At 46.1% G+C, this 25,022-nt stretch overlaps 1 protein-coding gene across 1 annotated transcript; it reads left to right on the top strand.

Moving 5' to 3' along the window:
• The first annotated feature begins 543 nt into the window (after positions 1-543).
• F2 (coagulation factor II, thrombin) lies at positions 544-24,782 on the top strand. The gene is made up of 14 exons (XM_084850057.1): positions 544-639; positions 5,428-5,591; positions 7,743-7,767; positions 9,230-9,280; positions 10,982-11,087; positions 13,614-13,750; positions 14,105-14,419; positions 15,266-15,379; positions 17,785-17,911; positions 18,278-18,445; positions 19,890-20,063; positions 22,190-22,371; positions 23,438-23,508; positions 24,379-24,782. The coding sequence occupies exons 1-14, from the start codon at positions 561-563 to the stop codon at positions 24,520-24,522; spliced, it is 1,857 nt and encodes a 618-aa protein (XP_084706183.1). The 5' UTR covers positions 544-560; the 3' UTR covers positions 24,523-24,782.
• The last annotated feature ends 240 nt before the right edge of the window (positions 24,783-25,022 follow it).

The following is a 25,022-nucleotide window of genomic DNA, read 5'->3' as shown; positions in this document are numbered from 1 at the left end:
CATACATCTGGAAGTCACAAGGCTGGGGAATGAAACCCTAAAGCAGGAGTAGGCAACCTGGTACCCTCCAGATGTTTGGGGTGGCAACTTCCATAATACAGACCCGTGCTGGCTGGGGCTGATGGGAGTTGTAGTCCAAACTTCTGGAAGGCACAGGCTGTCTCTCCTGCCCTAAAGTATATGGTAATTAGCTGTATTAAGCAGAGACAGACAGGTGTCTTGTGCTTCAAGAAATGGCCTTTCTATTTCCTAAATCATAGGATATCTGGCTAAGTTGGAGTTGATTTGGTATTTAGATCACTTTGCCTCAAAATGCATGTATGCATGGGGTCCTTCTTATTCACTGTTTGCTAATGCCAACCAGGTAGCCGGAAGACAAATGCACGGAATGGAGAGAAGCCAGGCTGGGTGGGATAGCGGGATCTTCAGCATTGCTGTCCCTGACACACTGTGACCGGCTTCCTGTTTCTTCCTGCTAGTTCAACATTAACTCAGGCTGGGCGGCAGCACTTCTTCATCTGTCCCCTCTGCAGTTTGCCTGCCAGTCAGGAGCACGCACAATGGGGCAGAACAGAACCAGAATGCTGAGGACCCTTCTGCTTGCCAGCCTGCTGCACCTCACGCTGAGCCATGACCAGGGTAAGGGATTGTGAGTCTGGAGGAAACAGGGAGAGTTTGAAAGAAATGGATCAGATCACACAACCTTCCTCTTAGCCAGCAAACCTTCATGGCCTAGGGAAGGAGTAAATTAAAACTCAGTGGGGGTTTTGGTGAAAATGGGCCTAAGGGCGGAAGGGATCATGTTCATTCCATGGACCTCTTATATTGAAAGCAGAATGTGGAGATCAAGGGCTCAGGATACCTTTGCTGTAGAGGAGGAAGCAGCAGCCATTTGAAAGAGCCAGCCAGGGCATGGTAGAGATGGAATGGGTATGGCAACTGGATAGAGCCATTCAGGACACTGCAGTCCTCTGTGCAGAGCCAGTGTGGTGTAGTGGTTAGAGTATTGGACTGGGACTCAGAAGATCCAGGTTCTAACCCCCACTTGGCCATGAAGCTCACTGGGTGACTTTGGGCCAGTCACTGACTCTCAGGCTAACCCACCTCACAGGGTTGTTATGAGGATAAAATGGAGAGGAGGAGGACTAAATAAGCCCTCTTGGATTCCTTGCCAGAGGAAAAATGGTGGGATACCAATGTAATAACAAATAAGACAATAAATATTTCAAAGACTCCTGACTATGGGGCAAGAAGGGAAAAGGTTAAGAAGGAGAGGCAGGAAAAATGAATAGCTGCACAGTGCCTTTTGCTTGTTAGTGTTAGGAGCCCTTTGTCTCGAATCACCCTTATATTTGATTATGTGTACCTGAGTACACAATCCTCAGGAGCCGCACCAGTTTGAAGTACATGTTTGTATTTTTTTCCATGCTTCTTGTTGGGAGATTGATGGCAAAGGCGGGGAGGGGACCCTCCTTGATCTGTCCTTGGTGGGAATACTTTATCTTAACGGAATGGCTGTTCTTCAGACTGAACAGAACGTTGATCGCTAAAAAGATCAAATGTACTGTTCTAGGCTTTGAATACTGTTTTGAGGAGTGTGTGTGTTTGTGTGTGTGCTGGGGGGAGGGGAAGGGAGGGCCAGCTTCTAGAGCCTTTACCACTCTTCTGATAAACAGGGTGAATTCTCTGCCTCCAGTTCCAACTTCAAGAGCTGTAGTTGTGTCTGTTGCAGCAAAACTAAGAAAGAGTCCTGTGTGGCACCTTATAGACTAAGGGCAAAATCCTATGCATGTTTAGACAGAAAGAAGTCCCACAACTCCCAGCATTCCTTAGTTAGCATGGCTTGCTGGCGAATTCTGGGAACTGTAGGCCTTTTTTCCATCCAAACATACATAGGATTGCACCCTAACACATTTATTAAGGCAGAAGCTTTAATGGACTAGAGCCAGATGCTGATGAAGTGAATGTGGTCCCAATCCAGCCCTCTGAAGTTCCCCAGATGTCCACACCCCCTCTCCCCTGCCCCTCCTCTCCTAACCACTCAGCTTTTCTGCAGTTTTCCGCCCTGACTCCAAAAGGTTGAAATGCCTCTCCATAGGCTTCATTGCTGGCAGTAAAAGCTTTAGCTACAATAAGGTTGCAATTTGACCCAGCTCCTTTTGCCTTCAGCCCTGCCTACCACAGGAATGTGGCCCCTGAGGGCTTCTCTGAAATAGAATTTGGCTCTCTGGCTGAATAGGTTCTGCACCCCTGCTCTAGTTCATGAAGTCTTATGCCACGATAAACGTATTAATGCTTAGGGAGACTTTTGGTTGTTTCTGTCTCCAGTATTTCAACCCAGCCTCTAGCTTGTCCCTCTAGTTGTGGTTTGCCTTGCCTTGCCCTCCTCCAGAACCTGTTGCTGGAACTAGGCTGGCAACTCTACTATCTGAATGTAGAAAAGAAAACGAACTGCAAAGGTTCAGATGCTGGGGTTAGACAAACAGAGACCAGCGTGTGCCACCAAAGAGGCAATCCACAGCATGAGGCCTGAGTAAACAGGTCTTTCTACACAAACAGGAAGGAATAGGGGGAAGCGTTCACAGAGCAGACATTTTGGAAATACTCGATTCTGGTGACAGCCCTGATATTAAACTCAATGGGGAGGCCCTGTTCTGCCACCATAAGACCAGAATAGGTTGGTGAAATGATTTTCTATTTGTTAACATATTTATTGATAATTGACAGAAGAATAACAGTGCAATTATTATTATTATTATTATTATTAAGAGAGCAGATGTAATGCCTCCCAAGGGAGCATAATCCTCCTCCCTACAAACAACTTCTTATCTAGTCACCCACTCCCTACAAATTAATATGGCCAGTTTTCAAATGGTGGAGAAAGTTTAACCCAATGGGCAAATAAAACAACAAGCAAATCATGAAAGGTGGGGGCAAGGTAAAAAAAATATAAAAGTAACTTTTTGCAGATGAGTGAGAACTAGATGAGAAATTAATGCTGAGATAGAAAAGAATTCTAGAAACGGGGACTGGTAAATTGACAAAACTTCCTATGTTGTCTGTTGTGACACAAGGCAGTCAATTGGATTTTTTTTTTCTTTGCTCCACCTTTCTGCAGGTTGCCCATTCTGGCTTCTAGCCCACTGTGGTTCTTATTGTGTAGATCAGCCTTCCCCAACCTGGTGCCCTCCAGATGTTTTGGACTTCAACTCCCATCAGCCCTAGCCAGCATGGCCAATGGTCAGGGGTGATGATGATTTATTACATTTCTATACCACCCCATAGCTGAAGCTCTCTGAGTGGTTTACAAAGATTAAAAACCATTAAAAATACAGTATACAAAGTTTAAAAACCATTTACATAAAAACACACAAGAAGACAGTACATACAGAGTAGGGATGTACGAAAGTCACTTACCTTCTTACAAAATTGATTCGCGGTGGGGGAGAGGCGCTCTGTCCCTCCCCCTGAAATTCTGGCTGGGGGGGGAGGTGCTCCGTCCCTTCCCCCCCCGAATCCTGGCCGGCCGGGTCCACAAATGGCGGCAGCCGTAGCCGCCGCTGTTTGCGTCCCTGCAGTCAGCCGTGATAGGCTACGTAAATGTTTACGTAGCGTATCACGGCTGATTTAAAAGGAAAAAAAAAACCACGCGTATGCAAATAGCGGCGCCCATGGGCGCCACCATTTGCATTCCTTATTTTGACACACCTTAGTCTACGTAAACATTTACGTAGACTACGGCGAAAATTAGGGGACTGCAAATAGCGTAGCGTCTACACTATTTGCGTTCCCCTTATTTTCACCGTCTTAGTCTACGTAAATGTTTAGTAAATGTTTAGTAAATGTTTACGTAGACTAAGACGTGTCAAAATAAGGAACGCAAATGGCGGCGCCCATGGACGCCACCATTTGCGTACGCACTTTTTTTTTTCTTCTTTTAAATCAGCCGTGATAGGCTACGTAAACATTTATGTAGCCTATCATGGTATTTTTTTAAAATCTAGCCGTGATAGGCTACGTAAATCTTTACGTAGCCTATCACTTTTTTTGTTTTTGTTTTTTTACTGGAAATGGCGGCAGTGGCAGCCGGTCGGAAGACTGGCAGCCGCCGAACCGCCGCCGGAGCTGCCGCCGCCAGGAAGATTCGCCCAAGGTAAGTCCCGTCCCGGGGGGGGCGGGGGAGCAGACTGTTTCGCCACTGATTTCAGGGGGCCGAATGTGCTGGCATTCGGCCTCCCCGAGATTCGTGGCGAAATTCTCTGACATCCCTAATACAGAGACAACATATTTCTAAAAACAACTTTACACAATCAACCATAAGACAAACCTAGGACTCATAAAACTCATTAGAGGCTGCCATGCTTGAGAAAAGAGAAAGATGTTAACCCGGCACTGAAAAGTTAACAGTGTTGCTACCAGGCGGGCATTGGGGAGAAAATTCCTTAATTGGGAGTCCACCAGTGAGAAGGCCCTCTCCCTTGTTGCTGCCTTCCAAGCTACCCTCAGAGGAAGCACCCAGAGGAGAGCCTTAGATGGTGAACATAGCGTATGGGTAGGTTCATGTTGGGAGAGTCGCTCCATCAGGTGTTGTGGTCCCGAGCCATGTAAAGCTTTATCGGATAAAACCAGCACGTTGAATCGGGCTCGGAAACATAGAGGCAGGAAGTGCAAGTGGGCCGGATTTGATTTTATATGTTTAGACCGTCTAATCCCCGTTATTAATCTGGCCACTGCATTTTGCACAAGCTGCAGCTTCTGAACCATCTTCAAAGGCAGCCCCACATAGAGTACATTGCAGTAATCTAACTTGGAGGTTACCAGAGCATAGACAACTGAAGCCACGTTATCCTTGGTAGAAGGCACTCCATGCCACTGAGGCCACTTGAGCCTCAAGTGACAAAGATGGCTCCAGGAGAACCCCCAAGCTACTAACCTCTCCTTCAGGAGGAGTGCATCCCCATCCAGAAACAATGGGAGTTATAGCTCAGAACATCTGAAGGGCACTAGGTTGGGGAAGGCTGGTGTAGATTTGTGTATGTGTGTGTGCACATGTGTGCATGTGTGTTGGAGTAGTGAATTAATATGTAGCCTATGTACCCCAGTTGTTGGGGAACATGGGTGGGAGGGTGCTGTTGCACTCATGTCCTGCTTGTGGGTTCCCGATTGACAGCTGGTTGGCCACTGTGTGAACGGAATGCTGGTCTAGATGGACCCTTGGTCTGATCCAGCATGGCTCTTCTTACGTTCTTATGTTCTTACATCCTACCTTGTAGAAGAGAGGTAGCCATAGGCTCCTTCTCACCCTTTGGCTCTGCCTAGTTGCTTCTAAAAAACAACAACAACAACCCTCCAGAGATAAGAGTTGAAAAGGATGAATCTCTTTCTGGTCCACCAGTCACTAACTGATGGGTGTTTTGCTCTTGCTAGTCTTTCTTGAGCAGAAGCAAGCGCTGTCCTTGTTGAAGCGCTCACGACGAGCCAACAAGGGATTCCTGGAAGAGTTACGCAAAGGCAACCTAGAACGGGAGTGTCTGGAGGAAATCTGCAGCTATGAGGAGGCCCGCGAAGCCCTTGAGTCTGATTACCAAACAGTATGTATCACTGGATGTTCCTAGTTTTCCCAGAGCAGGACTAGTCAGTCATATATTCAAGGGTTCAGCTACCAAGGTGAGGTTTGTTCCCAGTTCTTGGTGAAAGACGGGCCTGTTAATCCATGAAGCACCAACCCTGGAGGTGTTGGCCTCTCACCGTAGCAATGGATTAAATTGGTGACAGCAGCACAGTCAAGGCCAAGTCTCCTCTCCTTTCTTATCTATTCTCATACAGGGCCATCTCAAGGTATTTTGGCACCCTGGGCGAGGTGCAATTTTGCCATCTATTGAACCTCTGCATCAGACATTGGCCATGCTGGCTGGGGCTGATGGGAGTTGAAGTCCCTGCCCCAGTGTGTATACACACTGCTGTGTAGAGTCACGGTTCATGGCATTTGGAAGCCTACACAGAGTGGGAGAAAAATCTACAGGCCTGGGAATTTGACAGCACTAAAGCAGAAGAGGAGAAAGTACTTTAAGCATGTGGTGAATTTTGCTCGCTGCTGATCTGTCTTGTCTTTCCTGCTTCTGGTAGGCCCACTGATGTCTTCAGTGGGTACAAGGGCTTACCAGTAAATGGGACTGTGGGTGTCAAAGATACTCCACCTTTGGAAGTGGGGGGCGGGGGGGAGCTGTGCCTAGGGTAGGCAGGGCTCCTTCACCTTTAATAGCTGTGTAGAAATGAGGAATTTCAGGCAGGTGTAGCTCGTCATGCAAGGCACACATCCTGTAATGTCCTTTTCTACACAACTATTAAAGGTGCAAGAGCTGTCCCCTTGTGCATCTGGACACCTTAGCCGTGCCTAGAGGCTTCTGTGTCAGGGGGAACAAAGGATCTTGTGGCGCCTTAAGGAGTCGCTATGAGACTTAAGATGTGCAGTGAGGAATTTCCCAGTGCCAATGAGCTGAGGCTGCAGTCCAGTGTCTCTTCAGTGGTGAATAAGCCCCATTGAACTCAGTAAGCCTATGTTTGAGTAAACATGCCTAAAATTGGGTTTAGCCTTAGGCACCCTCAGATTCCCACCCGCAGTATGGGGATAATGTTCCTAGTTCCCCCAAATGAGATAGTGAGAATACTGATAATGAGAATACTGACCTACCTTGCAGGGTTGCTATGAGGATTACCTAGATAATGTATATGGAGCACTTTAAATGCACAAGGCTCACCATTATTATTTTTCAAAAGACTAAGCAAAAAGGGACTTAATCACCATACTGCTGTTAACCCCAAATTACTGATGTGCAGTGCAATCCTATGACACTAACCTGGGAGTAAGTCCCACTGACCTCAGTGGGGCTTATGTCAGAGTAGACATGCATAGCACTGCACTGTTAATTTAGCAGCCAACCTTGCAAAGAAAGGGGAGTGTGAGAAAAGCAGCAATAAAGAAAGAAAATGAAGGGCAACTCTATCTTTGGCCAAAAATGTATTTCCCTCTTTCTCTGTTTCAAATTTCTTCTGTGGAGGAATGAGGAAGATTAGGTTTTTTGCAACAAAACAAAATCCAGCCAGGAAAAACAAGGACAGATTTCATTTGCAAACCAAACTCAAGGTGAAGGTGGGACATGGCTACTTTTCTGAGTTAGACCTCCCTCCACCTTTTTGGGGGGGTTATGAGAAACAAACTCCTTCAACCTTTACTTTCCCAGCTGCTGAAAGACCTCTGCTGCTTCAGCTCTTCTTTCATTAGGGGAGATGTTGCATTGGGGGAGCTTTATTTTAATGTAGTTTTTAATGTAGTTTTTTGGGAGGAGGGGCTCCTTTCAACCATGCATGAACTAGGCCGTGAGGAATATCCTGTTCCCTCACTCACCGCCTAGGAGGAGGGGAGCTCCCCCGCCATCCTCATCTCCTCCTAGGGGGTGAGTGAGGGAACAGGCTATTCCTCATGATCTAGTTCATGCATGGTTGAAAGGAGCCTCCCACCCCCCTGCAGAAACTACATTAAAACAAAACTCCCCTAATGTTTGCCTAGCCGGAGAGACAGCCCTGTGCTCACACCCCACTCTTCCTCCAAAGAGCTCCGTGTGGTCTCTCATCCAGCCAGGTTACGTGGCCAGGCCTGTGTAGCACTAGAGGTAGAACTGCATTGTTCGACCTCGGACCATTCTCTCTAGCTATTCTTCTAAGTGGACACTTTTGTTTTGCAGGATCTATTCTGGACACAATACACAGGTATGTTTACCTGAGTCCAATAAATGCCCTGATGTGCTTTACTGCTGAACATTCATTCCTCGATCTGGCTTGTAGTTCTTTTCACATGGTAGAGAATACTTTGTTGGATAGCGTCAATGGCCAGGATAAACCTTAGTACTCTAGAACAGGCATTCTACACACACTTACTTGGGGTTAAATCCTTTGAAACCAGGGGGGCATTTGTGAGTAAACATGCATAGGAGAAAGTTGCGAGCATGCCAGTTCTTCTCTTAATTTCCCCTTCTCACACTACTATATCGGACCTTGGAGTTTTTAGACTGGAAGTCCAATTCCACCAATTCATCTTGCCTCAGTGTTTAAGTTGCCCATACTATTGGGGTCTTCTTTGCCCATGACACAAACACACACACACATCCTCTCTTCCCACAGTCACAACAGCTCATTTCTCCTGGTTGTGTTTTCTCTTTCTCCTTCCCCTGGCCCAAGCTTTCAGGTTCTTGGATGTTGCTGCTGCTCAGCCCTTCATGTCCAACCCTTGGCTGAGTAGCAGGGCTGGTCCGACCATTAGGCAGAGTGAGGCAGCTATGTCAGGCAGCCGATTTCGGGTGTAGCAAATCGCTAGTTAACATCATTTGTTGTTGTTCTGTTTTTGCTACCAGGGATGGGGAGAAGTGCCTGTAGGATTTTCTCCTGCAAGTGCCAAAATAACTTGTCTGGCTTTGGGTACACATCAATGAGGGGAGGACCATTTGCTGCCCTGCCAACTGGACTTTTTGGCCATTCCCCTGCTGCCAGTGTTGACACCCCCTGCCTTTTGGCTAGATGTTTCTCTCTGCACAGGATTAAACCCTCCACCACACCGTCATCCCTTATTAGTAGCCTCTCCCCCAGCAACAAAAACATATTCAAATCATTAATACATCTGTTCATACTGAGAATGGGAATTTGCTTCCTTCCTATGCTGTTGCGGCAGACGCATAGCCTGTTATTACGTCGTCCTGGAGATACCGCTGCCTATAGTATCTTACTGGTAAGGCTGGACCAATTGCCTGCTTCAATTTGGGAAGCAGGGCAGGCAGACACTTTCCCCTCATTCAGCCTTGCCCAGCATTTGTGGCTTTGGCAGCCAGAAAAGGGCGAGTTGCCCTTCTGCTCCCTTCAGCAACCTGATGCCCTTCAGGTGGGCTGGACTGCAACTCCTGTTAAGTTCCAGGCAGCCCAGCCATTGCTCTGCCACCTCCAAGCTAATTACAATCGACAGCAGGGTTATCCTTTGGCTTGACTCATGGGGAGGAAGCCTAGGGGGAAGATAAGGGAAAGGACCTTGTACTCTTAAGTAGGCTCCATCCCTTTTCCCCACAGCCATTTGGGAAAGCCATGATGAGAATTCCCAGGTTGCTTTTGGCCTGATTGTTCTCTAGGGGTTATAAAGGCTCTGAAGGTCCCCTTGAGCTGAATACTCTTCTTCTTCGTTTGCTAGCTTGCAACCCTCTGAGGGACTCCAGAGCAATTCTAGATGCCTGTCTAAAAGGTAAGCCGTTTACAGAGGATCTATGAGGTGCTGGTGATGGCGAGTGCAAGGAAGCTGTGGAGGAGCAGTGGGAAGATGGGGGGTTACAAGTGGGAGGAGTCATCATCATCTGGACCCCTGTAAAATTTTGTGAATGAGGCAGTGTGATGACACAGTAAAAGCTCTGTCTGGAAACACCCTCTGCTTTCTCTGAGGTGGTTGGGGGCGAATTCTAAATAGGTGGTGAGTCACTGGTTGGGCAAGTTTAGTGAGAAGTAGGTCTTGCAGGATTCTCCTTAAACTTCCACAGGGACACTTCAAATGTGTAATTTTTATGCATGATGGACATACTAATACTGTGTAATGTATGAGACACACAAAACCTGGGTTTTGAAGCATGTGTTGCTATAAAAACTGTGTACGTGTGGCAGGGAGCAAGGAACTGGTTTCTTGACGCATGTAAACATCTTTTAAAAACAGATGTTTGTCTCCTGCAATGTGTGAGGTGGCCCAAATATAGCCTGTAACAAACAAATTCCTTCTAAGTCTATGGGGCATCTTAACTGCTCCCAATGTTGTCTCTCCATTACCCGGGGGAGGGGGGTGCCCCACAGCAGGGGGAGGGAGAGGAATATAATTCTGTCCCTCCACTTACTAATGTGCTTGGGCTCCAAACTGTATGGACTGCAAAGCTATGCGCTGGTTAGGGAAATCTGCCCGTAGGGCTGAAGATGTACTGCAGGCTTCCATCACATGGACACATTAGATAAATTTAAACGAATTAAAATTAATTATTGTGTTTTAAAAACAAAATAACCACAAAGTGCACAGCGCTAGGATCCCCTTCGTATGCATGCTAAATTTCAAGTCTCTAGGTTTCACAGTCATGAAGCTATGGCAGTGATGGGCAGATAGAGAGACACACATACTGTTTTGTCGTTATATACTTTTTATTGCTTGCCTCCATTTCATGTAAGCCATGGGGGCCTTGTGAGCTGAAGAACAGGATAAAAATATTTAAGATGAATAAATATGTATGTTTGCATGTATGCATTTATAATGAACTTGAGCACACTCCGGGAGAGAGCAGAGGACAGGAAGGCCTGGCGTGCTATGGTCCATGGGGTCATGAAGAGTCGGACATGACTTAACGACTGAACAACAAATGCATTTATAAATATGTATGTGTGCATGTATGCATTTATAAATGCCAGTGTATGGGTTAATTGCTCCATGCATGTTCATCAGTTGATGGCTGCCTGAGTGAATGGTTCATGCCAAATCCCACTCCACAGATGGAACTTTCGTATCACTTCAAACATGCTTTTCTTGCCTGCCTGCCTGCCTGCCTGCCTGCCTGCCTGCCTGCCTGCCTGCCTTTCTTTCTTTCTTTCTTTCTTTCTTTCTTTCTTTCTTTCTTTCTCTCTCTCTCTCTCTCTCTCTTTCTCTCTTTCTCTCTTTCTCTCTTTCTCTCTCTTTCGTTCTCTCTCTCTCTCTCTCTCTCTTTCTTTCTTTCTTTCTTTCTTTCTTTTAAACCCAATGCTTTTCAATGGAGCCAGTCCGCACATTCAGCTATTGCCCCTTCTGGAGTGTAGAGTAATCAAGTGTAGATAAATCCTGTGATGTGTCCATCGAAATCCTAGTCTGCAATGTGATGTCCTTGACTTTCTGAATATACTGCTAGCTCTGTTTCACCTCTTTTTGTGTTTTGAACTCTGATAGGTGACTGTGTCCAAGATTTAGGGCAAAATTACAGGGGAACGATTTCGGTCACCAAGTCGGGAATTGAATGCCAGTACTGGTCTAGCAAGTTTCCTCACAAGCCTGAGTAAGTTTATCTGTTTATTTATAAAACGTTTTCTAGGCCACCTTTCAGCCGTAAGAAAGGTCCCCAAAGCAGTTTGTCAGCAACAAAATATCGGTAAAATTTAAAAGAGCATTCAGAGCCAAAATAAAATAAATAAAACAGGATTATAGCTAGCAAGGTTAAAATACATGGAAAGCCTGGTGGCATAAAAGCATCTTACTTGCCCACCTGAAAGACAGCAAAGGAAGGGTCCATCAAACCTCTCTTGGGAGGGAGTTCCTTAAGTGGGGTGCTGCCCCAAAAAGAGTACTCCCCCCCCCCCAACCATCACACTTCTCCGGGCAGCAGAATGTAAAGCAGGACTTCCAAAGATGACTGTAATTGATGAGCAGGTCCCTGTGGAAAGTAATGGTCCTTCAGATATCCTGGTTCTAAGCCATTTAGGGCTTTCTAGGTAATAACCAGCACCTTCAACTGGGCCCAGTAATGATTCAGAAGAGAATCCAATTTGAACAGGACAGGTATAGCCAGGTCAGAAAAGCAAACCCCAGAAATTATTCTAGCAGCGGCATTTTGCATCAGCAATAGTTTCCGAACACTGACCTTACAGCATGCTATACTTTGTGGCTGTGGGGCAATATCCAATGGTGCTGTTGCGCTAGCGGGAACGAGCACTAGCGTAATGGGAAGCCAGCACCTTCTACAGCAACCAGCCCAAACAAGTGTTTCCGAAATGGAACAAGTCAGTGGAGCTTGTAGAAGGGAGTTCTGCTGAGCTGTCCCATTCCGGAAACACTAGTTTGAGCTACTTTCTGGGAGCTGCTGTAGCCAGCGCTGGCTTCCTGTTGTGCTAGTGGTCATTCCCACTAGCGCAATTTGATGAGTGCGGGTGAACTGCCAGCATTGGATTCTGCCCTGTGATAAATGTGTGCTGCTTGGACCACCTTTGGTGTATATCACGGATGGGCAACATGTGGCCTACATGCCCTCCCACCAACCTCTAGTTTGGCCCCCGCCACCACCAGCAAAAATATCAACAGTTTGCTGCCAAATTTCAGCAGCAAATCACAACAGAGGCTTAGAAGGGACAAAGGATTTTATTCTGGTTTTGTTCTGGTTGTATTATTATACTGTGGTTTTAATGCTTTATATTTTGTTTTACTGTGTGCGTTTGGTTTTAATTTTCATGAACCTCCCAGAAAGCTTCAGCTATTGGGCAGTTTTGAAATGAAATAAATAACTAGCTGATTTTGTCCCTTTTAAGGCTTTGTCATGGTTTGCTGCTGCAAATCAGTGGCACCCTGCCAATGCTTTTGGTGCTGCCACTGCACTGCTTAATTTTGGTGGTGTAGCAGCAGCAGCAGCAGCAGCAGGAGTGTGGCCCTGGGGGGTCCAGAGGATGAAAATTGGCTCCCAACCCTCCCCCATAAATTTGCCCACACCTGTTGTACGTAACAAAAATAAAATAAGAAGGAATTGGTTTCATCTATAGCAGTGGTGCTGATCTTCTGATTGAGGAACACGCGTTGCCTGGAAGCTTCCCTCACTGAGAAGATCAGTAATGGCAAAGCTTCAATGAAAGCTTGTCTGTCATGACCAGTTTTATCCCGTGAAATGCACAGATGCTGGAGGTTTTGGGTTATGTCTTCTAAGAAGCATTCGCAGTTCATGCAGACCAAATGTGAGGGGCAACATGCATGGCTGGTTCATCGCAGGACAAGAAGGATGAGTCTTTGAACAACCGCACCTCGCTCCAGGAATCCTCTGAAATATGCCAGGTTTCTGTGGCAGGCATTGGGATTCCTTAGAAGCCTAGTTGATATCAAAGGGGTTCCCTGAAGGCAGAAAGTCTGGAAATCCCTGAGCTATAGGGTAGCAGAGAGAGGGCCTGTTCACCAGATCAGCCAGTTCACATTGGTAAAAATTTGAAATCTGTATGGAGATGTGTATGCAGCCATTTTGCCAGGATCTACCATGTCTCTGTGGGAAGGAAGAAGGAGCAAGTGAGCCAGGAGCAGGCAGTGGGAGCATCAGGCCCTGTTCCAGTTTGACTGCCCCTCCCCAAAGTCAACTGACATCAACTGCCCTGTGGGAATGAACGTCAGATGCCAATTCCTGACCCAGTACAGCTGGTTGTGTTGTTCAAGTTTTATTTTGCTGTATCTGTTGTATTTTATAAATATTGTAAGCCACTTTGAGAACTCTAGTAGAAAAGGAGGATAAAAACCTTCTAAATAAATGATAAGCAAACAAGCATGTGATCTGCACATGCTGGGAAGCCATAGCCAGTCACAGCTTTTCAACATCTATACACTGTGAAATGCAGACACGCAATTGCCGTATGTGACCATCTATGTATGGGTTTCACCCTTTTTTCTTACACAGAAAATGCTTCCCATATAGAAAAAGCATCAACTGCAGTGTGGCCCTTGGAGCTGCAAGATCCTCAGCTCCCTAATTATAAAACTGATAATAATATGATAATAAGGGAAATCTGCTTTTTCCTATATTTTTGGCCCTCCTCTGCTGAAGCATGGTTTCTTTCAGGATGAGCCCAGCAACCCACCCAAATGCTAACCTCACCAAAAACTACTGTAGGAACCCAACCAACCACTCTCTCGGGCCCTGGTGTTATACTCGCAACTCAGTAGTGCGAACAGAAGAATGTGCGATTCCTGTATGCGGTGAGTCTCAGTGTTGGCGCTTCAGGTAAAGTTTGACTGGGTCTCAGCCTTAATTTGTAGGAGTACACAGACACCATTTCCTCCTCTAAACCCAGCTTAAATGTGGTGAGGGAAAGGCACTCTGCATTTGATTAGAGGTACCTTCTCATCCATTATTAGGTTCTATGGTATGGGACTAAACCTCGGCATTCACAGCACCTGATCTAAAATGGCCATGGGAACTGAAAGCGCAGGCTGCAGGGAAGATGGCTTTCTGGTCCACAGTGTTCAAGACTCTAGAAATGAAATTAGGGTGAATCAAATGTATTCTCCAGGTAGGAGAATGGCATCACTAGCAGTGGCATCTCTTTTCAGGCACAAACCAGACCACGGTTCCGTTTTCTCCAAGATCCCGTCCACCAGACTTATCCCAGCAGCAGCCGCAGCAACCTTGTATCCCTGATAAGGGACTAATGTATTCTGGGACCCTCTCTGTCACCCTCTCTGGGGCCCAGTGCTTGCCTTGGGCCTCAGAAGAGGTAAGAAAGCTTGTCTATCACAAGGAGTTCCTGCCAAACATACAACTGGTGGAGAATTATTGCCGAAATCCTGACGATGATGACGAAGGTGTTTGGTGCTATATCGACCATCTGAACACGACCACTGATTATTGTGACTTGAACTACTGTGGTGAGCAGTGGCCTGCAAGAGACAGGCCTCTATTTTTTATTGTGAAGTAAGGCACTTCTAAAGACAAGGTGGTGGAATGCTATATCTGGCAAAGTCATGTGTGTGTGTTGGCATTTCCTAAAGTTTGCATGCTGGAGGCTTTGCAAAGATGTGATTGGTTTCCACCCATAATGCTATGGGCAGAGCAATCCTAGGCACCAGCGGGGAAGGGGAGGAGAGATCCATGGCAGAGCCACCACTGCATCCTGGGCACTGCTGGCTCACAGTGAGTAGGGAAGGAGCAGTGGCGGTGGGTGTTGTTTTTTCACTAGTTCCTTTGCTGCCATTTGTTTTTTAAACTTTTCCCTCCCACTGAAACCAAAGGGAGGAAATTAACAACACCAGCTCCACAATTGGTGTATTCGGGGCTCTTGGGAGGGGTATGTTGGTAAAATGAAGGAGTGGCCTTGGGATTTTGCAGATCCACGGCCTCCCCCAATATGCCCCTGGCATGCCCCTGGCATGCCCTGCTGTGTTCTCTGCTCACTACCAGTGCTTTCTGCCCTGCCCCATGGACCTCGCTCTCCTCTTGAGGTGGAGATCCCAAGCTTCCTCCATCCCCTTGATGTGCTCTTAGGAACAGCAGGATTGCTCCCATAATGGCTTTTTCTTTTGGCTTATTCCTTGGGAGTAGATCTATCTGCAGAATAGGATTAGGGGACTAACAGTGCAATCCTACACATGTCTACTCAGAAACAAGCCCCACTGGGTTCAATTAAATTTTCTCCCAGGGAAGTGAGAGCAGCCTGATTCTTTGCAAAATAAATTTCTTCTTTTTGTCCTCCCCCTGCCCTGTTTATGTTTCAGAAAGTAATCTGAATTATGCAGATGATATGAATGAAGACCAAAGAGCAGGCCGGACTACTGCTGAACAACACACTACCTTCTTTGATCCGAAGACATTTGGTGAAGGCGAAGCAGGTGAGAAACCGAGAAATACCAAAATGGGGTAATACTGGAGCTGTAGCCTCTTCCTACAATGTATTGCTGAATAATAGGGCTAACATGGTTTCACTTGTTGCTGATGTTAGAATTGTCAGCTTTTCCACAGTTCCTGCTCCTGTGTTTCTGCTAGCATATGATCGTTTTCCTGGCAGAGAGAGAAATGAAAGGAAAAATCTTTACCTGCTTAATTTTTGCATGTCAGGTTGCTGTTAAAGGCAGAGGCACAGGAGTAGTAAAAAGAGTTGGCAACCCTAGCTGAAGTATCAGTTTCATTTTACTTCTAGATTGTAAGCCCCTCAGGGCAAGGACCTGGGCTGTACTATGAATGATTAATAGCATCTGATTTGCCTTTTGAATAGCCTCTCTGAATTGCTCTAATGTCATTGTCTCTTCTGGGCAAGGTAGAAGTGAATTACTGATTCCCTCTCATTATTTTCTTGTCTTTTAAAAATAGTGCTACTTTGCTATTTTAAAAAGAGAAAAAATGAGGGGAAATCAGTAAAGTCTTCTCTCCTCTTCCTCCCCTTTGAGAAGAGAAACTGATGCTGGGGCAATTTAGAGAGGCTATTCATGGGGCAAATCAGAGGCTGTTCATCACTAATCACCCAAGTCAGATCAACAGGAAGCAATAAATGGGTTGTACTTGCAAAGAGGAGGTATTTCATTTAAAGGCATGGGAGCCCTTAAAAGCCTTAATAGCACCTTGTGGATTGTATCCAATTAGGAGGAGGATGTTCCCTCCTGCAGACCCAACACACCCTCAAAATCTGCTCTGGAGAGTTGGAGAACCCTCCAGAACAGGTTTGGGGGTGGGGGCAGCAGATGGGAGGAGAGACATCCCATTGCATGAGCGGAAATCTGCTTGCGTGACATGGGATTTCATCTTACCTATACGCACTGCACAGGCTGTTGCTGCAAATGCATTTTATTACAAAAGAAACGGAATGGGCTGACAGTAACATCACGTGGATGCTCTGTGAAAAGTGAGTGAACAAATGAGAGCAAATCCAGAGAAAAGGGCTAGTGTAGAAGCAACCTTGTTTTTCAGCAGTACTTTTATTGTTGTTGTTGTTCAGTTGTTCAGTCGTGTCCGAATCTTTGTGACCCCATGGACCATAGCACGCCAGGCCTTCCTGTCCTGCGCTCTCTCCCGGAGCGTGCTCAAGTCCATATTCATTGCATCGGTGATGCTATCTAACCATCTCATCCTCTGCCGTCCCCTTCTCCTTTTGCCTTCAGTCTTTCCCAGCATCAGGGTCTTTTCCAGAGAGTTTTCTCTTCGCATTAGGTGGCCAAAATATTTCAGCTTCAGCTTCAGTATCTGTCCTTCCAATGAGCACTCAGGGTTGATTTCCTTTAGGATCGACTGATTGGACCTCCTTGCAGTCCAGGGGACTCGTAAGAGTCTTCTCCAGTACCACAGTTTGAAAGCATCAATTCTTCGGCGCTCAGCCTTCCTTATAGTCCAGCTCTCACAGCCATACATTACTACTGGGAAAACCATAGCTTTGATTAGACGGACCTTTGTCGGCAAGGTGATGTCTCTGCTTCTTACCATGCTGTCTAGGTTTGCCATAGCTTTCCTCCCAAGGAGCAAGCGTCTTTTAATTTCATGGCTACAGTCACCGTCTGCGGTGATCTTGGAGCCCAAGAAAATAAAATCTGTCACAGCTTCCATTTCTTCCCCTTCTATAAGCCAGGAAGTGATGGGGCCAGATGCCATGATCTTCGTTTTTTTAATGTTGAGTTTCAAACCAGCTTTTGCACTCTCCACTTTCACCCTCAACAAGAGGCTCTTTAGATCCTCTTCGCTTTCTGCCATTAGGGTGGTATCGTCTGCATATCGGAGGTTGATAAATCTCCCGGCAATCGTAATTCCGACCTGTGACTCATCCAACCCGGCGTTTCTCATGATGTACTCTGCATATAAGTTAAATAAGCAGGGCAACAATATGCAGCCTTGTCGTACTCCTTTCCCAATTTTGAACCACTCGGTTGTTCCATGTCTGGTTCTTACTGTTGCTTCTTGTCCCTCGTACAGGTTTCTCAGGAGACAGGTAAGGTGGTCTGGTACTCCCATCACTTTAAGAATTTGCCACAGTTTGTTGTGATCCACACAATCAAAGGCTTTAGCATAGTCAATGAAGCAGAAATAGACGTTTTTCTGGAATTCTCTTGCTTTCTCCATGATCCAGCAAATGTCAGTGATTTGATCTCTAGGTCCTCTGCCTCTTCGAAACCCCGCTTGTACTTCCGGTAGTTCTCGGTTCGCATACTGCTGAAGCCTAGCTTGTAGGAAGCAGCAGCAAATAGGGGCCTGTCTTTTATACGCCCACATTTGTGAATTGGGCACTCACGGATGGATGGGGCTCTATTTCCAGATTGTGGTCTCCGCCCCCTGTTTGAGAAGAAGAAGATTGCCGATAACTCGGAGAACGAGCTATTGGAATCCTATCTGGCAGGCCGAATTGTGGGGGGTGAAAATGCTCAAGTAGGCAGCGCTCCATGGTAAGTGCTGCCACTGGGGGTTTGCTAACCCATTCATGTGTGCTTCCCATGTGTCCTTCCCATTCATGTATGCTGTGGATTGGGGCCATTTTGGGGCTGCACAAGTAGCACTGTCCAATCTTTGTTACATGGCTGCCATATAACAGGGGTGGGCAACTTATGGCCCTCCAGATGTTTTGGCGTACAATTCCCATCACCCCTCGCCATTGGCTCTGTTGCCCACCCCTGCCATATAAGGATGGGACTGGGCTGTTATCTGCAGCCTGTGCTCTCTGTCTTTGGAATATTTCTGCTAAGCTACTGACACTGGGCATGCTTCTCTTCCTCTCCCCCGCCCTGCCCCGCCCCGCCCCGATTTTATTCGAGGCAAGTGATGCTGTTCAAGAGCAGCCCTCAGGAGCTGATATGTGGTGCCAGTCTCATCAGCAATCGCTGGGTTCTAACTGCCGCCCATTGCATCTTCTATCCACCCTGGGATAAGAACTTCACTGCACAAGACCTCCTTGTACGGATTGGCAAACACAACAGCAAAACGTAAGAGCTCAGAAGGGAAATTATTAATCCATCAAAGTATGTATCACACAGCCTTAGAGACTAATCCTTTGTTCCCTCAGAGAGCATCCCAGAGATCATAGGATTGTTTGGAAAAACCCTTCTGAGGTTGGATCCCGCTCCCCTACCCCCTCGCTGCTGGCACAAAAGGAACCATGCCAGCTCTAAAACCTGCAGTCTGTCTCCTTTATTCCTCTCCCAGGCACGCACACAGACCTACACAACCGCATCCTGTACTGCAGCGGGTGGAGGGAGACATGCCCTCTAACCCTTCCTCTGATCATTTTTCCCTATTCAGAACAACTCAGCATGGCCATGTACCCAGAAACAGTCATCTAACAGTTAACTTCAAATGAGACACATCACCTGATTATCTTGGGTTACTAACCTGTAGTTTCCTTAATGAAAGGTGCGCCTGGCAACATTGCTGCTAGCTATGAAGGGAATCTCTGGCTCCATTAATTGATCAAATTTTTAAAATGTCTAAACCTCACCTTCATCCAAAGAATGGGTGGTATACAGGCATAAAAATTCAACTATCAATTAAAAAAAAATCCAACATCTTAACAATAAAATTGAGGGGCCATAAACAACTAGCTAAAAATGGTACAATAAATTTAAAATTCCTGGGCAAACCAATGTCTTACCCTGGGGCTGAAAAGAGTGCAGTGTCAGCTGCAGTTGTACCTCCTTCAGGAGGGCATTCTAAAGTCAGTGTGTGGCCACAGCGAAGCTCTCCTGCCTGGATGCATAATGTACTTCTCCTACCAAAGGAACTCAGAGAAGGGCATAATCTGATTAATTTAAGGCACAATCCTATGGCCGCTAGTCAGCGGCTAGACGGCCACAGGATAGGTCAGTTCCCGGGAACAACCTCGGAGCCCATGCTCTGAGGTTGGTTCCCTGAGAACCGACCTTCACCCCCTCATAGGCAGCATGAAATGGCCCTTGGCTCCGTGCTCGGAAGAGGAGTGCAGAGCAGCAAATACGGGGTGTTCCTGGGGGCGTTCCGGGGCTGGGAAGTCGGAAATCTGGTATGACACATCCAACGTGTTGTCCGGCCACCTCTTCCCCCGCTCTGCCTTCCTGCAGGTAGATGGCTGAAATCAGCCATCTAGCTGCAAATGCTGGGCAGCTGAAGCACGGAGGGGACGATCCCCTCAGCACTTCTCCTGCCCTGCACTGGAGAGGCGGTCGCCTCTGAGTTTGGAGGCGGCCGCCTATCCTGGTAGGACTGCTCCCTTAATTAACTCTCTTCTGTCTAAACTCCCAGTTTTACAGTGGTATGCTCAAGTTGTTTGTGGAAGATTCTCTTAAGCCATTCATTTAACATGTCTACTGTAAACTGTGTGGCTGGGTTGAAGGCATCCCGATGCCAGTATTGAACTACTGCAACTGCTTCCCTCATTCTCTGGAAACCTTTCAGATATGAGAGGACCATGGAGAAAATTGCCTTGTTGGATAAAATCATCCTCCACCCCAAGTACACCTGGAAGGGCTATCTGGACCGAGACATTGCCCTGTTGCGCCTGAAGAAGCCCGTTCCTTTCAGTGACTACATACAGCCCATCTGTTTGCCCACCAGGGAGATGGTTCAAAGGTGAGGAGATAGAACTTTATGGTTTTCATGGGAAAAGCCCCATCAGTAACCTGCCCAGATAAGTAAATGGCTTGTAAACCAGTTGGACAGTGCTACAATGCTGTATATGATGCTGTAAGTGCCCTCAAACATCGATCTTCCTAGTCCTGCTATTGATGAAATCTGGGGTGGAGAAGCTTTTTGTTGTTGTTCAGTCGTGTCCGACTCTTCGTGACCCCATGGACCATAGCACGCCAGGCCTTCCTGTCCTGCGCTCTCTCCCGGAGCGTGCTCAAGTCCATATTCATTGCATGGAGAAGCTTTGGGGAAGGACAAATTTGGTGTTTAATAATGAATCCCTTGTTGCCTTCCAGTGAAGGTGGTTTGTCTTCGCTAGCACGTTGTGAGTTCCCACCTGCTAAATGAGGCAGGCAAATAAAGTTGGGGCTCTCATATGTGGAAGGACGCAACCCTCCAAGTTCTCCGGTTGTAGCAAAATCTTCATTCTGTTCCCAGCTAGAAAACAGAAATCTAATTACAGCAATAGGAAATGCAGTACAGCTGTTTAAAAAGGGAATGTTGTGCCCAAGAGACACAAAGAACCTGATTATAGCCACGTTTCTTGGAAATCAGTCTCAGTGACCCCAGTTAGGCTTACTTCCAAATTTAGTGTGCATAGGAGTGCAGCCTTAGAGAAGGCCAGACTGTCTGCTTGGAGAATAAGGAGAAAAGCATTTACCAGTAAGTACCAAATCCTCCCTCAAAGCAACCTGAAAGATAGAAGACAAAAGAGTTTAGATCTGGATTAACAACACTAACAGCTCCAGAACAGACAGACTGCAGCAGAAGCCCTGTTTTGTTCTATTGAAGTCTGCCAAATAAACTGGAGCATTTAGAGGATTGTGCTCCTCCAATACCCAAGGGCTCCAACTGGATTTGTTTCCCTCCTTCTGTGGACAGGAACCCAGTGAAAACTGAGGGAGGGAGGGATGGTGTCATGAGGGTTCCTGTATGTTCCAGAAGATGAAAATAGGCTGCAGGAGACCAGAGTGTGTGGGCTCGCCAGCACAACAAGGTCCAGCCCAGGAATCAACAGACACATTGTTGGTCGTGCAACTTGGCATCTGGCCTTACAGAATCAGTTTGGCTTTACAGAACTCTGGCTAGAGAAGGGAGTTTATATCTTTTCATGTTCTGCACTGCCTTTAAAAAGCAATTGCTTTTAAAATGTGGTGAAATAGCAGCCTGACTGCACAGCTGGGGAAGTTTAAGAATGACAGGGGGTGGTCATAATGTGATGCCCGAACTCCCCCCCAATTTTTGCCTTTGAAAAAAGTAAGTATTTGCTCCCATAGGTGGGAATCATAGAAAAGATTAAAGCATGGCCAGGCCAGGCAAGCTCAGAATTTGCATGACACTTGCAATGAGCAAAATGGAAGTTTTTAATTTCTCATTGCTTGCTCTCTTTATGATACCTAGGGCATCTCTACACCAACTTAAAATCCTGAGTTTAAAATGAGGCTTTCTGCTTTCATTTTAAATGCAGGATCACAATGACTCCCTTTACACGTGCTTCCTTTCCCTCTCCTTTCTCCTCGTATCTGAGTCTTCCATTATCTTTCATTGATCTCACTCCTCGTCTTGCCGCTTTAACTGATTTCATGGAGAAAACTCAAGCAGAACACAACCAAGCAATTTGATAACACATTATCTGCAATCTGTTTAAAAACGGAACAAAGGGCATTTAGCGCAGGAGCTGCCTTGGAGGTTCATGACGTCATGTAAAGAGCCTGCAAACTTCTATAAGGGAGCAATCTCAATCGCAGGATAAAAGCTCTGTGCAAAGAAAGCCCTAGCCTGTCTTCCTTCCGTACCTGCCTACTCTATAGATGATTTCCCACCCAGTTCCCAAATGGGCTCCTTCACTCCTTTCCATCTGCACCCTGTTCTCTGCCAAAATTTAAAATCACACAGGAGACGCCATTTTGGGTGTGTATTTAATCAAGATGCATTATGCAGATTGAGTAAATGTAAATAAAAGGCTAATTTTAATGGTTTATCCTATACTACTGATATGCTGCCTGCAGATATTAACTCCTGCTCTACAGGGTCTCCAAGTGATTCTAATCTACGTTTTTGTCCTGCAGCCTGTTGCTAACAGGATACAAAGGACGTGTAACTGGCTGGGGAAACCTACAGCAGACCTGGATGGGTGGCCCCCCCGCTCGTCTGCCCACCTTCCTGCAACAGGTGAACCTCCCTATTGTGAGCCAGGATATCTGCAAGGCATCCACCAGGATTAAAGTCACAGACAACATGTTTTGTGCAGGTACAATTTCCTAAGCATTTGATGCTTTTTTCCCATTGAGGAAGAAACTGGTAGTGTGTGCGTGTGTGCAATTGGAGCTACTGAAGGATCAGAGCTAATTATTTCAAGGCAATGAGGCGAGCCACAAACTAGTGTGGGCTTCAACACTAGGGAAGAGGAGAAGTAGCCAGTCTGACATAGATCAGGGATAACCAACTTCAGCCTTTGGGGGAGAGCTGGAACTGCCCTGGCCAAGGTACTCAGGTAGCTGGAACCATCCCAAGTATTACTCCTGCCCCCAAGCTCTTTGGCTGGTGAAGTTCTGGGCCCCCAGACTGAAGAACCTGAAAGGTGCCCTCCCAGCACAGCTGAGAGAAGCACCCCTCCGTCCTGCCCATTGAGAGCTGTCTGAAAGAGGGAGGCTTCTCCTTGGCCTAACAGAACTGCTCCCTGAGTGATGTTCAGGAGGCTTCTCCCATTTAGCTGCAGGAATGACACCAGCCAGGGTAGAAGCTTGGCTAAACCAGCGCCTTGCCCTGAACAACGCTGCACCAGGCCAGCAGCTCCCGACTCTAATTTTTGAATTTTGGAAATGTCACCCTAAATGTTATTAAAAAGCATTAAGAAAGGATCTGTGCTAAAAAAAAAGAAAGAAAGAAATCCTGGACTTATCATTTGTTTGCAATAACTCTTAGGCAGATTTATAGCTCCACTACATGTGGAGCAAAGCTACGGGCCCTACATTTCCAGCATTTACATTTTGTGACAAACATCCTATTAAGTGGTACAGGTGTCACGCACCATCAAAACAGCAATTGTGTTTTCTGAACTGAGACTCATAGCAAAAATAACTTGATTGAAGTAAAAATGTTTAACCAACCTGTTTAACCATTTTGTGTGGAAATGACATCAACTGTGTGAAGCTATCTTGGGAGACTACCAAAAACAAAACAAAAAGCATTTCAGGTTGCTTGATGGGAAAGCAAGCACAGGGCTTTCTAAGTTAACATTATTAATAGCAGATAATAAAAAGCAGCAAAGGGTAGCTATAGTCAGTCATAGTTAACTCTTGCTTCCCTCTTTCTAGGGTACAGTACTGAAGACTCCAAGAGAGGAGATTCATGTGAGGGCGATAGCGGGGGCCCTTTTGTCATGAAGGTATGTGCATTGGTCAGAGTGATGCAACAGACACATGAATCTTTAAAGAGTAGCAGAAAAGGGGATGTATTTAAGGGGTCATTATTTTCTTTGTGTCCCTTGAGCATAATGCTGGATCAATTGATGAGATTACCAGAATTTCAGAGCTTAGTATGTGCTACAGCTGGGGTGCAGGGAACTTATCAAACTTGCAGAGCAGCCAGTTTTATGCTGATAACTCAAACACACCTCTTCTTTAGGTTTGCCTTAGGGTATTAAGTGCATTCACCAGCTCTGACATGGCTGTGTGCTTGCTAAAAAGAGAAATTCTGCAGTAAGGAAACCCAAATTCTGCAACTTCTCATGCAAATTAAGTACATTTGCATGAGCCTTGTTTGCATAATTTATTCTGCTAGTGGCATATTCATACAAAGAGCAAGAAACTGCAGAACAATGAATCCCCCACCTTTTCAGTATTGAAAAATCCAATTCAATAATTCCACTAGTTTCTAAGATTTAAATAGGCATTTCCAATACACAATCAAGCATACCTTTGCAATGAGTTACTTAAAAAAAGAGTATCGTCTCAGAAAATTCTATACTAGCTTTCCCTCCCAAAAGCTGGGGTGCCTCCCAGATATTTTGGAATCCAACTCCCAGGATTCTTGACTATTGGCCATGCTGGCTGGGCTGATGGGAGTTGAGGTCCAAAACATCTGGAGGGTAGTAGGTTGAGGAAGGCTGCTCTACTCTGTACCCAATAGCACACACTGGAGCTTTTCTGATGGCCTTTGTCTACTGCTGCTTATTCCTGCTATTATTATTATGACCTTTTTGCAGTATGTTGACTCTTCCCTTGATATCCTTGTATTCTTCCAAACTCCCATTCAGCACCCAACACTTAAGCGGTGGTATCAAGTGGGTATCGTCTCATGGGGAGAAGGCTGTGATCTTGATGGCAAATATGGATTCTACACCCACGTGTTCCGTCTGAAGAAATGGTTGCAAAAGATGACTGAGAAACACGGGCGTTAAAAAGAATGTAACTTTAACACCTGCGCCTTGGTTTAGAGATATGTATACTAACCAAGTATTACAGTAAATAAAAAGCTAAGGAAGGAAACATATCCGGGCACAAAGCCAAATAAAGGTTCTGGACCAAGTACTCATTCTTCTCTGGTATTAATTGCAAGAAAATTTGTTCAAAGCAGCACAAGTCCTATTAATAAAGGTATCATAGCAATACTGTTGTCAAGGTGAATGCACCTGGTCAAATAAACAAAGTTAATGGATGTACACCTCAATCAATTACTCAGGCACAAGCCCACCATTCCAACAGGACATTCCCAAGGGTTTCAGCCTTGGTATAAGAAGATACAAATCCTGTGACCTTATCTTAGAGAAACGCACTTAACCTAGTCCTTAAGGAAACAACTTTTGCCGGGGGGGGGGGGGGGGGGAGATGCTGCCTAGAATTTTCCCGTTTCAAGACATCAAACAGGGAACCACTGAAATTGGTTTGAAATTAGGTTTCA

The sequence above is a fragment of the Heloderma suspectum genome, chromosome 1 (genome assembly GCF_057233095.1).
Source record: "Heloderma suspectum isolate Gila_16-S chromosome 1, 16-S_ref, whole genome shotgun sequence".
NCBI lineage: Eukaryota > Metazoa > Chordata > Lepidosauria > Squamata > Helodermatidae > Heloderma > Heloderma suspectum.
This window is presented reverse-complemented; position numbering and strand designations above follow the sequence as displayed.

Coding starts and splice junctions, on each gene's coding strand:
- F2 (XM_084850057.1), top strand. CDS start 561: ATGGGGCAGAACAGAACCAGAATGCTGAGGACCCTTCTGCTTGCCAGC. Junction 5,592..7,742: donor TTGAGTCTGATTACCAAACA/GTATGTATCACT, acceptor TTTGTTTTGCAG/GATCTATTCTGGACACAATA. Junction 15,380..17,784: donor ATTTGGTGAAGGCGAAGCAG/GTGAGAAACCGA, acceptor CTCTATTTCCAG/ATTGTGGTCTCCGCCCCCTG.